Source organism: Seriola aureovittata, chromosome 13 (assembly GCF_021018895.1).
Source record: "Seriola aureovittata isolate HTS-2021-v1 ecotype China chromosome 13, ASM2101889v1, whole genome shotgun sequence".
Classification (NCBI taxonomy): domain Eukaryota; kingdom Metazoa; phylum Chordata; class Actinopteri; order Carangiformes; family Carangidae; genus Seriola; species Seriola aureovittata.
Genome location: NC_079376.1, coordinates 4,715,722 through 4,730,346, shown reverse-complemented (window position 1 = coordinate 4,730,346; position 14,625 = coordinate 4,715,722). Strand labels below are relative to the sequence as shown.

Genomic DNA, 14,625 nt, shown 5'->3' with positions numbered 1-14,625 from the left:
TACTTTGTCAGGCTTCTGGATGTTAAAACGGTGAGCCAGAAGTAAAAAAAAAAAAAAAGGGAAATCAAAGAGATAAAAATGACGGCAAGATGTTCTTGAAAGGAGAACACAAAGTTTTAAATCTGATACATGTGAGAAACGCTGGTGTTTTACTGGTATTGCTATGGAAACGGGATGAAAAGAGACATGCTAGTAATTTCTGATAAATAAGTTGGTTGATTAAAAAGTCAAAAACAGCAATATCTTAAAGGAATAGTTCAACATTTTGTCTGTCTCGTGGTCTGTTTTGCGAGCTGGAGACAGGTGGCGATTAGCTTAGCTTAGCTTAGCTTAGCATAAACACTGGAAGCAGCTAGCCTCGCTCTGACCAAAGATCAAAACGAAAACCAGCACCTGTGACGCTCACTAATCAACACATCACATCCTGTTTGTGTCCAGATTGGACAAACAGGAATTTGTGGTCTTGGAGGGAGTTACATGCTGGAACTATTTTCTGACAAACAACAGATTGTTTATCCATCCGCCCAGCACTTCAGTGCATGTTCTCTGCCGGCTGCTGCCAAGCTAGGCTAACTGCGTCCTGGCTCCTGCTCCGTACGAACACACACGGGAACAGTAACAAGCTGCTCCTCTCATTCTCAGACAGACTGTGGACAACTAGATATCCTAAAATATGAAACTATTCCTTTGAAATATACAATATACTCATCTTAAAAAGATATAAAACAAAAAAAAGGCAAATCCTCAAAGAAAAATTTCCAGGACACATGGGAACCCAGGAAATACAGCCAACAACTTTAAATCATCATGATGCTTCTCAGCAAAATGTTTTCATTTCTGTGAACCTCAATGTGGAGGGTGATTTAATGATTTAAGTACAGTTCTTTGTTTACAACGTTAGATGTTAAAAGTTCTCTTCTTTTCTGACATCTATTGTTTCACCACTTCAACAGCATTTTATTTATGAGTCCACACGGTCCGGACACTTCTATGTGCATGACCCAGTTAACAACAAGTACAACAATAGCAGGGGGGGTTTAGTGATGTTATTCTGCATGTACCAGAAGCTCTGTTTGCTCTCATCCCACGGCCGACAGCTTCCACACACCGGCTCGTACCAGGAGCAAAGCGAAGACGGTGTTTTTATCTGCAGCGTTTGCTTATACTCTTACTGATCCAGGAGTTTACCTCCGTTTCACTGCTGCACTCAAACTAAGACATCTCTGGATCATGTTGTCAGCACAGGGCCTCAAATGCAAAAAATAGAGAGAGAGAGAGAAAAAAAAGAAAAGAAGCAGCTCCTGGTTTAAAAGTTCCTCCCTGCAGTTGTATGAGGTAATAAGGCTCGGTGCCAGCTCTGCCCCGGAGAAATAACCAGCCAGCCGAGGCAATAAATAGAGTGAGAGATTCTCGCTGACACGGGCAGGCCGGGCGAGCCCATTAAAACGTGACCTCCCCGACCTTGGAGCAGCCCAGACTGAGTGTACACCCACTCAACCACCTGCTCCTCTTCCTCCTCCTCCTGATGCAGAGCGGGAGCAGGGAGGTATGTACATATAGGAGCTGCTGGACGGTCAGACTCCTGGAGGCACAAAGTAGCCCACTTGTCCATATTTGACAGCTATGACCATAACTGTGTTTGTGTAGTGTTGGACAATGTTTGTTAAAATATAAGTCACATATTAAATAAATGTGTCCTACTAAGTGTTATGTGTTTACCTCGTTCCTCTGAGCTCCATTGTTTTCAGTTATCAGTGAGCCAGTCTGTTGCACTGGGCGTCCTGCAGCCACACGGCTCAAAACTTACCATCAAGTCCAATTTAAAAAATTTTTCTTTTCCTCCAGATCACTCTACTTTGTAATTTTCCCTCTACGTTCATAAATCTCCACCTAACTTTAGGTTTTCGTTGCCTAACCTGAAGAAATCCTGAAGCACAGAGGTGTGAGAAGATAAAATACAGCAGCGCCGCAGCCTGAGAAAACTGGAATCGGATTTCCATGGCGTTAAAACAACCAGAAATAATGGAAATTTCACTTGGAAATGGAATTGTAATGTTCTTGCTAAAACCAGTGCATACAGTGTATTTACAGACCAGCCAATAAAGCCACAGTAATACACTTACACCTTTTTGATTTTCTATGCAAAAACCTTCTACAGTGCTCATATGTTAAGAAGAAAGCTCAGAGTCGTCACCAGGACACAGAGCTGGGTTTATTTTGTCCTGGCTGGAGACGCAAACTCGACTAAAAACTGGACTCGCCACCATGACATCACTTTTGTTTCCACAGCGTCTCAAACGAGCCGTGATGTTTATCATTTACCTCTCTCTGCCACAGTCCTGTGTCCTCTCATAAACCAGACAGAGTTTTATTTTGAAAGTGACGGGTCTTTTCAACAGTTTTCCATATCCTGAATAAACGTCTTGATTAAAGACATTTTGTCCTGCTTCAGTATTCGATCTATTTTCCAAAACAGTCTGTAATTTTACATCACAAGAGCAGGATGAATGAATCATCAGCGCCGAGCGCCTCTACAATGAATTTCATGAACTGCCTCTTCAGGAGGATAAGGAGGAAGCTCTCCGGTCCGTCACAGCAGCCTCAGCGGTGCAGCTGAAGAATCTGGAGAATGCCTCCATTGAAACAAGGACTGTTTCATGTGTGCATTGTCGTGCATGAGAATCAGACATGTGAAATGTCAGGCTGCGGCCACAGGAATGTTTAGCCAAATGTTGCCTTTGCCACGGCGATGAATCATCGCTCTGTGTCCGACGAGCACCGAACCACTTACTCATGAAAGAAACATTTACAAACTTTCTATGGAAGTAATCAGAAGAGGAGACGTCAAATCAGAGGAGAACTCCGCCCCCTTGACCCTCCTCCGCTGTTACGCATCATCAGAGATGTTTTTCTGATGAAAAGTGGCAACGTACTTTGTCTGGAGGGCCCACTTTTCTTCAGGTTTCTACGTGTATTTATGCTTCATCATTGATTTTTCCGTCTTGTAAATAAGCAGGAGTCAGAGGCAGAAAATGCCTTATAGCTGCAATGCACTCTGGGTGAAGAAATCAGCCTTCACACCTTTGCTCTAATGGATTTGTCTCTGCATCACAACAGAACACTGGTGCAAAGACGAAGCTTTGAAAATTACAGTTGACGTGTTAATTTGCAAATCATTCTCACCTCAAGGGCCACTTGTAGCTGCTCTGGAGCTTTCAATCGTATCACACAATCTTCCTCATCTCGGCAAGGTCGAGAATGAACTAGAAGTGCTCAGGTAAATTGAACACGTACACGTCCAGCTGGGCAAACTCTATTTGCTGAGGAAGATCATGCGATTCAATTCAAAGCTCTGGAACAACTAGAGATGGATTTTGTGGTGAGATTGTTTCGCCAACTGCTGGATCCAACTTTCAATCATAAACTTTTCAGACTCTTAAATTGACAGAAGGACCAAGAAAGTTTTTTTGCATTTAACAATTCCCCAAAGTCCTGACATTGGGGGTCATTCGGGGTCAATGCCTTGCTCAAGGGCCGCAAACCTGCTTCTCTAACTCCCAGCCTTCTTAGCTCCGAGAAACACCTCACAGCCGCACCTCGTGTTAACACCGACACATGCAGCTCGACGGCAGAGACGCTGCTCTGTGCTTTCAGCCCAACTTTGAAGACTTCAGCGAAAATGAGATTTGAATTGACTGAAGTTTGCAGAACTCGTATCACTGCGAAATATCTTTATTTCAAACCTGGATGTGGAGATCCACAGTTCAGACTTTAGAGTCTCGCAGCAAACCTTCATACCCAAGAAAATCTGCATTAAAATCTCCATCACTCACAGTGACTGTAAAGACCCAGAACTGTCTGATATTGATCATGTGTGTAAGCCCGTCTGTTTTATTGGTGACAGAATCAGCACTTAATTTTCATTACATCATTAGATGCATGGAGATAGACAAACAAGTTCTTATTCCCATATGACCCATACAAGCGTTTTTGTGTTTAGCATTAATGTTATCACCTTGAGCAATGATAACCACCAGAAAAAGCTTCAACACTGGTTGTTTAAGTTTCTGTTCATCTACACAATGCGAGTCTGTAGTGGCAGACTATTAAAGTAGTCAGATGACAGGTTGTTAATAAGTCATTTCTCCACCACAGAAAAAAAAAGACTCTTCATACTTCCCTGAACAGTTTGAGTCACTGTCTGATCAGGGTGGGAGCCCTGATAAAAAAAAAAGGGAGAAGGGGGGTGTGCAGGGTGAGACAGTGAAATCTGCTGTGACGCAACAGCCGGAGGCGAGCGGTCTCCTGCCTTTGCCTGCCTGCTAAACGGTAGCTGTCATCTCCCGTCAGGCTGGCGGCGGCAGACGAGACGGCTTCCCTTCCCCTCCTCGGGCCTGAAGACGCACATCATCTCCAATCACAGCTGGCTGCTGTGATGGGGCCGCTACAGCCCTCTCACCAGAGAGACTGGCTGCTAACTGCTACTCACACACACACACACACACACACACACACACACACACACACACACACACACACACACACACACACAGCCTGATTTCATATTCCACACCACACTGCTGCTGCTGAGGTAGCTTAGCTTGTACTGACTCATTGAAAGCGTACGGCTGTTTGTCCACAGAGAGCAGTGTGAGCCTGAAATAAACATTAGGCTGTTCTTCTTCTTCTTCTGTTTCTGCTGTGTATCAGTGACGGCCCGTCTCCCTGCGCTGTCATCGCCTCCCTGTCTGTCTGCCGTGCAATTCTGTCGCTCCCCTCCTCCGAGAGGTCGCGTCCATCCCGCCATATGTCCGTCAAGCTCTACTGTACCGCCCCAGGCTCTGTGAACACCGCCCCCACCCCACCTACACACACACACACACACACACACACACACACACACACACACACACACACACACACACACACACACACACACACACACACACACACACACAGGCCTGCCCAGCTGTCCCAGCAGCAGATAGGAAATGAGCAAATGGACAAGTTGGTGAATGGATTAGCTGCATGAATTAGTAATAAGTTATTATTAATTAAAGAGGCACTTGATTTTTTTTTTTTTTTTTTTTACTGTACCACGGCAGATGATGGCCACAGGTTTTAAACTGCTCTCGATTGAACAACACCAGTAAATCAAATATTTATCTGACAGGTGCCGAGATTCATGTCTTTGAACACATCTCCCTTTTGCTATTGCTACATAGCTAGCGTTAGCATTAGCAGCTGTTTACCTAACAGCTGTGAAACGTTGCGAGTTCAGCGTTGGACTAAAAGTGAAGACGGTGTTGATGGCAAAGCGGCATGTTCACTCCGGTGGTCCATTTCCTCTCCGACAGTTTGGTCACAGATTATTTAATGTCCCTTAAACTGAAGGAAGAAAAACAGACTGATGTGTGTAACTCAGCTTTTCTACTAAACCCCCCGCTTCGTTTACTTTTACAGTTACGCACATTCACAGCTGAGATCTGCCCTTAACGACTCATTTGGTCACAGATTCAGACTTAAACTGTTGTTTTCCTTCAAAACAAGGAAAATACATTTAGCAAACAGGGTGAGATGCTTCTTTTTTCCCCCAGGTGACGTTTTCCTTTGTTTCAGGAATCTCTAAAAAAAAAAAACCCGGAGAGAAGACGAGCGATTGTTGCACTTGTATTTAGAAAATTACACTAAGCTGTGGGAAATGCACTGGTGGCTGCTGGGATCAAACCAGTGACCTCCTGGTTCGAAGGGCCGTCCCTCTCCTCATTTGCATCCGAAAAGAAGAAACAAAACTACAGGGAGCTTGTAGATCTTTCTCTCTTCAGATGTGACTGCTGAGGAGGTGAAGTGTGGGTGCTGCTGAAACAGAGGATGAGACTTTGCATTTTCTTTCATCCCTCAACGACTCCTCTGTGGACAGAGAGAGATGAGACAGATGCTGCTGATTTGAAAGACTATAATTGACTCAGCAGAGCTGCCGTCAGAACGCGGATCTGTCAGAGAGCTTCTACCACGCCCCAAAAAAACGCTGAGAACCAGGATTTACCGCAGTAATTGCAGAAAGCGACGAGGACGGATGGTAGAAAAAGGTTTCAGGAAAACAACTGCTCGTCTGGTGAGCAATGTCACTTTCCTTAAACGAAGCCTAACGCCTGGAAAATAGCTTCCAAGATGGGGTGTGAAACCAAGTTATTGCTTAAAAATGAAATTCTTCAAAGAGCAAAAAGGCTCCTTTTACACAGACCGTTCAAAGCGCCTTTATTCCTCCTCGCTGTTTGGTATGAAAAGGTACGGACACAGAAACCGGGGGGTGGGGGGGGCGGCCATTGTTGTTCCACCTTTAAGCCGGCAGCGGAGGAAGTCAGAGCCAGATCAACGTCTGTGGAAGAGGGAGAGCCAGCATGGCGGGAAAGAGAAGCAGGCTATCTCAACAAGCTAATGAAGGGTCTTCTTAACGGCGGTGCAGCAGGATCTCAGTATAAAAGCAGCTCTGGAGTTTCACACACTTCACAAACAGCTCTTTTCTTCAGACGTTTTTTTTTTTTCTGGCAAATGAGAACGGCAGAGTGGTTTGACAAGAGCTGGGGAGCTGTGTTCACTGAGGTAGTTAAGGTCAGGCCAAACGTCATTGATTGAACTAAGTGCTCCGCCGAAAAAACCGTGTGCTTCAATCAATGCTGCCTCTAATGGTGCGGGGCAGAGCTCCCCGAAGACCTCGGCTACAGACGAGTGTGACAAAGTCATCCTGAGGTGCCGGAGTCACGTTCCCTCTGACGACAGGCTGATGGCCCGGCCTGGCCCGGCCTGGCCTGGCCCTGCCTGGCCCGGCCGCTCTCAGTTCCTCCTCTGATAGCACGAGTTAATGAAAATGCCATCGCTCAGACAGGCCGTCGATGAGGGAGGGGAGGACAACAGTCAGAAAAGAGTTTAACTAGGAAGATCCAGCTGTTTCAGTGACAGGAGAGTTCCCAAAGAGGATTCACACAGTTCATAATCTTTAGGAAAGATTGCTGCTGATACATCAGTTCTAATCTATTACTTTTACTGAACAGGGACAAAATTATTAGTTCCATTAATAAATAATAAAGTAATTATTGGACTTTATTTGGGCTGATCGACAGAAAGGATGAACATGAGGCAAGAGAAGCACTAACTGTCTTCAGTGCTCTTTCTGAATTGCTAAAAAGGGTAATTAGTGGAGTATTTAAGGTAGTATGTTGCAAATTATTAATTTTCTTCAAACTACTGTTTTTCAGCGCAAAAGGTATAAGAACGGATATCAACTCCTCTTCCCCGATCTCTCCTACATCCTGTTTTTAGTCTGGTTTTATTATCAGAATGAATAAAATAAATATGTATTTGACCAAAAAAGTAAAAGTTGTTCATTTTAATGATTCAATAACAGAGGAAATTTGACAAGACTAGACAACAAGACCAAGAGCAATGCTTTACGCTGAATTCAAGCTAACATTTGCTAATTAGCATTAACCACAACCCAAAGTTTTAAAAACAACACAAACTTTTGACCGGTTTGTGACGATGGATGAAACGTTACCAAAGTCATTAGTATTCATCCTCGGGAGGAAACGAATGTCTGAAGTAAATTTCATGCTGATCCATCCACTTGTTACCAAGATATTTCAACAGAAACACGTCAACCTGCTCATGGCTCTAGACGTCAGGAGGAAAAGGCAGAAGATTCATAGCGATCAATCAAACATATTTTTGTCTGGACCAACCAAAACCTGCGCTGCTGACATGGCAAAAAAAAAAAAACACTCATTAAGACAAATGAACGTTGCAGTTCTTTACTTATTAAGAAGGACTCAACATCACACAAAGTCTTTTCGTTTTAAAGTTCAATCTGCTGTGCTTGTTGTCGTCTTCCAGCAGCAATCACAAGAATATTTATAGATGATTGAGGCTGAATCAAATCTGCTGAACGTCACCAGTTCTGGGTTATTTTCTTTTTTTGGGTGAAAATCGATAAAAAAAATGAAAATAATGAGCCGTAAGTATCAAAACTATAATCAAACTGTCATTGTGTTGGTCTTCCAACCTACTTTTTTTTTTTACTGTTTTCTTTCTTCTTCTCTTTTCCTGAGAGATTCCAAAATTACACCTTCTTTCACTTCCTCGGGTGCCCTGCCCTCCACTAACAATGTCCACAAAAACCACACACACACACACACACACACACACACACACACACACACACACGTACAGATGAAAGGCTCGGCCCTAATGACAAGGTACCCTGTCCACTTAATACTTCAAAGATTGAGCTCGGTGGAGGGCAACATCCCCCCGCCTCTCCTGCCCCTCCCACTTCCACCACAATTAGCCGAAGCCTGAACCAAACCAGGACCAGCCTGAATCCACAGAACCTCTTTCTGCATCCAGCTCCGTGCGACCGACCTCCAGACGTACACAGAGGAAGGAAAACACTCCCGGTGGACATGGAGATACACAAACACAAACCAACACACAAACCGGTCACACACACTGATTTAAGTGTAATCTGACACATGTGTCCTTTTCCTGCACGCACAAATGAAATTACACACAAATAAACAGAATAGGAAACATGGGAAAAAAAATACTCAACTTGCACATAAATTGTCCGTTTAAAACCAAAAACCAAACTGTCCCAGGAATTAAACTGAAGAAGTGACTCATGAAGAAGTTCTTTGAAAACATTTGTTTTTGTTTTCTGTTCACTGAGTCCCGGGAACATCAGGATTACTCCCATCAACAGCACAGTAAACACGGAGGTTCATTTTCTTTTACTGTTGTGTGACTTTAACGTCTGAATCCAACGTGGGAAAGAGGTAGAGAAGGGCGGCTGAAAACGAATGTGAAAATGTGAAAACTGAGGCAGAAAACTGAAACTTAAATATATCTGGTGCATCTGTGGTTCAGGAGCTTAAGCACCTCTGTTACACTAAACTACCCAACAGCAGCATTTACTTATTTTAACAGGAAATTTATACGAATTATTTTTTTCAGTGTAGAACTTTTACATAATAAAAATTGGCACAAACCAGAGTGTAGTATTTTTTACAGTGTAGCACTTCCACTTTTACTCAAAATACCAATCAGTGTATTTCTGGGGCTAAATGGCAACACAGCACTGCTGCACACACCAGCCCACACAAGTGCGGCAGAATACAGAGACGCATCGGGGGGATGGATGAATGGCTCCCCTCGGATCAAACAGCCTCCAGTCTCACTCACCAACAATCAAACCCTTCAATCATTTTTCATTTTTTAAAGCCGATTTTGTCGCATTCGATGAGCCTCATGATACATCACCTCGAGGAGGATGACTCAAAGTAACGTCACTCTAGAACAAAAACCTTTTTTTTTGTTGTTGTTGTTGTTGCAATTAACATAAGAGCCTGTGATTCGGAGAGCGGTGATTCATTACAGTTGTTCTCCCTGTCGTGGTCCCTCATGACGGGATGAGGTCAGCGGCATCACGGGGGGGGGTGGGGGGTTTCCAGGAGGTTAATGGGCGGTTTGACCTGAGCTGTGGATGTTGAAGAGAGGCAGAGCTTCATGGAGACCAGGACAGTTTCAGTTTTGTGGAGGGAACTGACTGCTTTGTTGTGACATCACAAAGTTGCAGAAGTCCTGACAGCTGGTTTTAAGGCTCAGTTTCTGAATACAGGCTGTGTGCGTTTCTCTGTGGACTGAGGCTTTGATACTTTCACAGTATTAATATAGGATTTAGACCTGATCTATAATCAAACTACACATGGACATCTGCCTTTAGACTATATGGGACCTTTAATCTAAAAACTGCTCCACTGAAGTGTCAGTTTCAGTCATCAGCATCCTCCTCTACTCGCCCGAAGTTTCATGTTTACATTTTTCTTTCTTTTTATTGATAGATCATATGTCTTTTGTCACATGTTTGGGTGTAGTAACGTGCATATTCATGAAACTTTCTTAAACTTACTTCCATCCTCCTGCACTCGCTCTAGTTTTGGGAAATTTAAAAGCGTTTTGTAAGAAACCATTTATGGAAACCAAGGGGCTTCAGCTGGGATTCAAACCTGTGACCTTTAAGTCGGAGGATGTTCTCCAAACATTGGGCCACTTCACCACCCCCTCCTTCCGTCACAACATCCATCAATACACACTTCACCCCCCCTGGCCTCCCATGATCCCCCCTATCCTCCCACTCAGAGCCATAAAAAACACAGGTTTCCTCATCAGGACAGATGTAGCTGCACGGCACCATTAGCTCGCATCCATCAACGCCTCTGCACACCCAGATAAAGGAGGGTTTTGGGGGGGGGGGGGGGGGGGGGGGGGGTTTACACAGAACATCCTACTCATGTAATTAGGTAATTATAGCCAACGCATGATGGATCCCTGTATTTGTTTTATTTTTGCAACCGTTAATAAGTCACATTGACAGAGGGTGTGATCACTCCTCCGGTTTGTTTTCTTTTTTTCTTCTCTCTTTTTCTTTTTTCTTTAGCAGTGGAAACGTTGGGTCTGTTTTTGTGTTTGGTTCTTTTAGGTTCATGTTACTCGACCGCATTTCAACAAGAGCCCGACTGAGTCTCACTGACATGTTCCTTCATCACACACTGTGGTGTTCTTTGACTCAATCCCACACACACACACACACACACACACACACACACACACACACACACACACACACACACACACACACACACTCCTGCTGCAGCAAATACTCACTAGAGCAACAAATGTGTATCAATCCGCCACTGAAAATAATCCCCAACAAAAGCACCGTTTCCTCCTGTTTGAGTAGCGTAACCACCGTGTCCAGCTGGTTTATCAGATAGCGGACAGTGTAAAGACGGACAGGAAGAGGGAGGGGCATGACGTGAAGGTTAAGGCTCACCTCGTTGGGAACCTCAGCAGAAAAGCACCAGGTACCAGGTGATAACATTCAGTGGAAAAGGGCAGTGAGTGTTTATGTTTCAAGCTCTAAACAAGTCATTATGAGTCGTCTTCAACTGCCGTCAGATCGACATGAAATATACCTGCTGTCAGGAAGTGTCAAGTTAAAAACGATTTTTTAATGTGATCGAAGCTGAAGTCACCCGATCTGTGACGAGTCCTCACTTAGACTTTACACCCATAAACCCCTCGTGCCGCATCCTGTACTTTGCTCCTAACAAACGCTGTTCCCACTTATTTCTGCTCGTCTCGGTTCACCTGAGCTCCAACAGCACGAGTCACCCTCTGTCGGAGAGCGGTGCTCGACGTGAAATGTGCCGCCAATAAGCAAAACTGCGGCTACAACTTTCAGCTTTTTTGGCACCAGTCCAACATCTCAACAGGCCTCGGGGGTGAAGAACACGTCTCCTGAACGTCTCCCACACATTCCCTTCATGTCTGCAGTGTACGAGGGTGAAACATAATGAGGGATGACAAATTTCACATGAGGCTCAGCTCACTTTCTTTCGGGAGCAAAGGTAATTATGACAATTAAACCTGAGAGAGCCTTCTTTAACGTGATTACGGGTTATTATGGTGATACTGTAGGTGGCAGACACAGTCAAGGATGAACGGTATCACCGCAGCGACCATCAAGCTGCTTTTATAAAGATGTTTGCTAAATCAAACAATATAACGCCCGGCGTGTTTTCTTAACAGCAGCAGATTCTTCAGTTGGCTCGGCTCGATCCACTGTTTGTACAGAGGAAATGTATTAAATACATCCGCTCCTCTCCCTCCTCATCTGCTCCGATCACACTGATGACACATCAAAATACAGAAGAAGAAAAATATTGTGCCAACAGAAAGAAAAAACAGAGAGGAAGTCGAGAGATATTTTTTATGCCCCGAAATCAGAGAAAACCTGAGGTCCAGTTTCTAATTTCTGGTAATGTGACGTGATCCGAGTGGAAAAAGCATCCGGTTTGATAAAACTGACGACATTAACTTTAAAAAAAAAACCAAGGTACACTCACCGTTCTCCTTCTCGTCTCCGATGCACTTGGTGATGGACTCGGAGAGGCCCAGAGTGGCCGCTGAGGGCATCGTACCCAAGATGGACGCCAGCGATGGGCCTTTTCTCTTCGGAACGCCCCCCTCCTCCTCTTCCTCCTCCTGCTGCTGGTTCTCCTCTTCCTCCTCTGGTCTCTTCTGCTCTAGTTTGATCAGAGCCTCCAGCGTGAGCTCGCCGAGGTCTTTGCCAAAGTGCTTGGCCACGGCCTGAAGCTCGGCTTCCTCCTCCTGTTCCTCATCGTCTGCCGCTTTAGACGTCGTGGAGAGAGCGTCGTCGTCGTCATCTCCACAGTCTGGGAGAGGGATGGACAGAGTTAGATGTTGGATTAAAGTGTTGTTTCATTTATCCCTTTAAGGAAGTTCTTGTTTTGTCAGGATCATTTGTAAAACCAACAGGTTACTTCCTCTGAAAAATAAATCTACACAAACTAATTGTATGTTGTATGTTGTCATGTCGCCATGCTTCCATTTGTACACGTTAAACAAATCAGAAACTGTTTTCAGCGGGTTGCTAGGCGGATATGTTTTGCTTTGGTCATAACGATGCTAGCTGTTCCCTTCCGGTTCCAGTCTGTATGCTAAGCTAGGCTAAACACGAGAGTGACATCCGTCCTCTCTCTCTCACTCAGGGCAAGAAAGTGAATTAGTGAATTATTTCCCAAAATGTGAAACTATTCCTTTAAACTTTACAAAGAGAAAATAAAAGATGTAGCGTAGTAAAATATAGCTTTTCCTCTATGAACTCACGACATACTGAGACACATAATCCACAATAAGAGAAACAGATTTTCCTCCCTGCAAATCTAGACCACTTCATTTAAGTAAATACACCTTTTTTCTCAATGAATCAGCTAATTGTTTAAAAAGTCAGAGAGAATTTTCCAGTAACTAGAAAGTAATGGTTTAACTCCTACCATGAATCCCAACACGAAAATGAAGAATGTTCTAGTTCAAACTAGAAAGCATGAATTATAAATAAGTTATTACATTTTGTCTCACCTTCACTGTTGTATCTCATTATGCACTTCATGAGTTTTCCCTGTGTATTAATAAGTCGGCAGTTCACTATGCTCACGTGGTGCAATTAGTTAGGCATAATTGTACATCATAAATAAAATTAAAATAAAAACCCACTGTAGTTAAAAATATAAAATTCCACAAGTGCAGTGAAATTATTTTGTTCAAAAATCACAGAGAAAAGAAATGGTGATGTATAATTACACCCAGACAAAATAATTGGGATCATAATATTGGCCGTCCTCTCTCAGTCCTGGTGGCTAATTAAAATGTGTCCTTTAATCAGCCATAATTAAAACGTCCTCACACAGGTTTCAGCCCACAAGTCAGAAAAAGCAACTTGGTTCTCGGTCTGAGAAGAAACGAAATGCCGCCGGATCTGAGAGCGTCGCAGCAGCTGGAAGAGCAACACGCCTGAAATCAGTGACAGCCTGCGACTCCCCCCCACTGTGTGACAACAGGGGGAGTCTGTGTGTGTGTGTGTGTGTGTGTGTGTGTGTATATGTGTGTGTGTGTGTGTGTGTGTGTGTGTGTGTGTGTGAGAGAGAAACAGACAAAGACAGAGAGCCAGAGATAAGGAGCCAAAGGTAGAAACAGATAAAGACGAAGAGCGGACAGGCAGTGTGGTCTGATGTGTGTTATTTTTTTCATGGGTGGGCGTCAGTGTGTGTGTGTGTGTGTGTGTGTGTGTGTGTGTGTGTGTGTGTGTGTGTGTGTGTGTTTTGAGGAGGGTCTCTGGTGAAGGAAGGTGACACCAACAGAAGCTTCTCTTGTCCCACTGATTGACAGGAGGACAAATAAAAGCATCATCACACATTAACACTGCAGAGTTTTTCCACCGCGATGTTTCGGTTTTGGCGAGTCGACAGCTGCTCATATTAATGCTGCTTTATTAAGGTTAGTGCTGTGACACGCCAGGCAGGTGTTCAAATATCACGTCTGTGGTCACACTAGCCGACAAATGAATCTGTAATTCTCATTTCACACCAGAAAAACTGTTTCATAAGAAGCTGAGAATCAAATTTTCTATTCTAGTATTTTTCACCAGTAAAAAACTTAAGTTTGACCTGATGGTGTTGCCACCAGAAACGGTTTTATCTCGTGCACGGCATGAACATTTTCAGCTTCAGCTGCTTATTAGCTTCATAACTTGCTCGTGTTAGCAGTCAACTCTGCCTGTTAATGGGCTTCATATCTACCAAAGCACACTTGCATGTTGGCTTCAGCTTGTATGCATGTTAACAACTTTTTCTTGCATGTTGACATTTAGCCACAGGTTAAATCGGCCCGGAGCCCACCGGAGCTGAGCTCGCCCTCCATGACATCCAAATGGCGCCCTGTCAGAGCTCAGCTCCGTCTCCTTCGGCATCACAGCTTTGTAAACTCTCACACGTTTGTCTCACTTTGACCAAACAAATGTAGAGTCCAGGCTCCTTTTCTTTGAGGTTTTTTTTGTTGTTGTTTTGTTTTTAAATCTGTGGCGTCACTCAGCAGCAGGATCCACACTGTGTCTCCAAACTGAGAGACGCATGTGGCACAGCGGCAGTGACGTCATTAATTATTTAAATGGTCTGTATATACAGTAGCCTCATTAACCTAAATGCTTTT

At 44.0% G+C, this 14,625-nt stretch overlaps 1 protein-coding gene across 2 annotated transcripts in view; it reads right to left on the bottom strand.

The window, feature by feature from the left end:
* LOC130180747 (transcription factor IIIB 90 kDa subunit-like) overlaps positions 1–14,625 on the bottom strand; it is a 115,477-nt gene that overhangs the window by 61,948 nt on the left and 38,904 nt on the right. For both annotated transcript variants that reach the window (XM_056394478.1, XM_056394479.1), the window contains one exon: positions 11,964–12,293. In XM_056394478.1, coding sequence (XP_056250453.1) covers positions 11,964–12,293 — 330 coding nt within the window. The remainder of the gene's footprint in view (positions 1–11,963; positions 12,294–14,625) is intronic.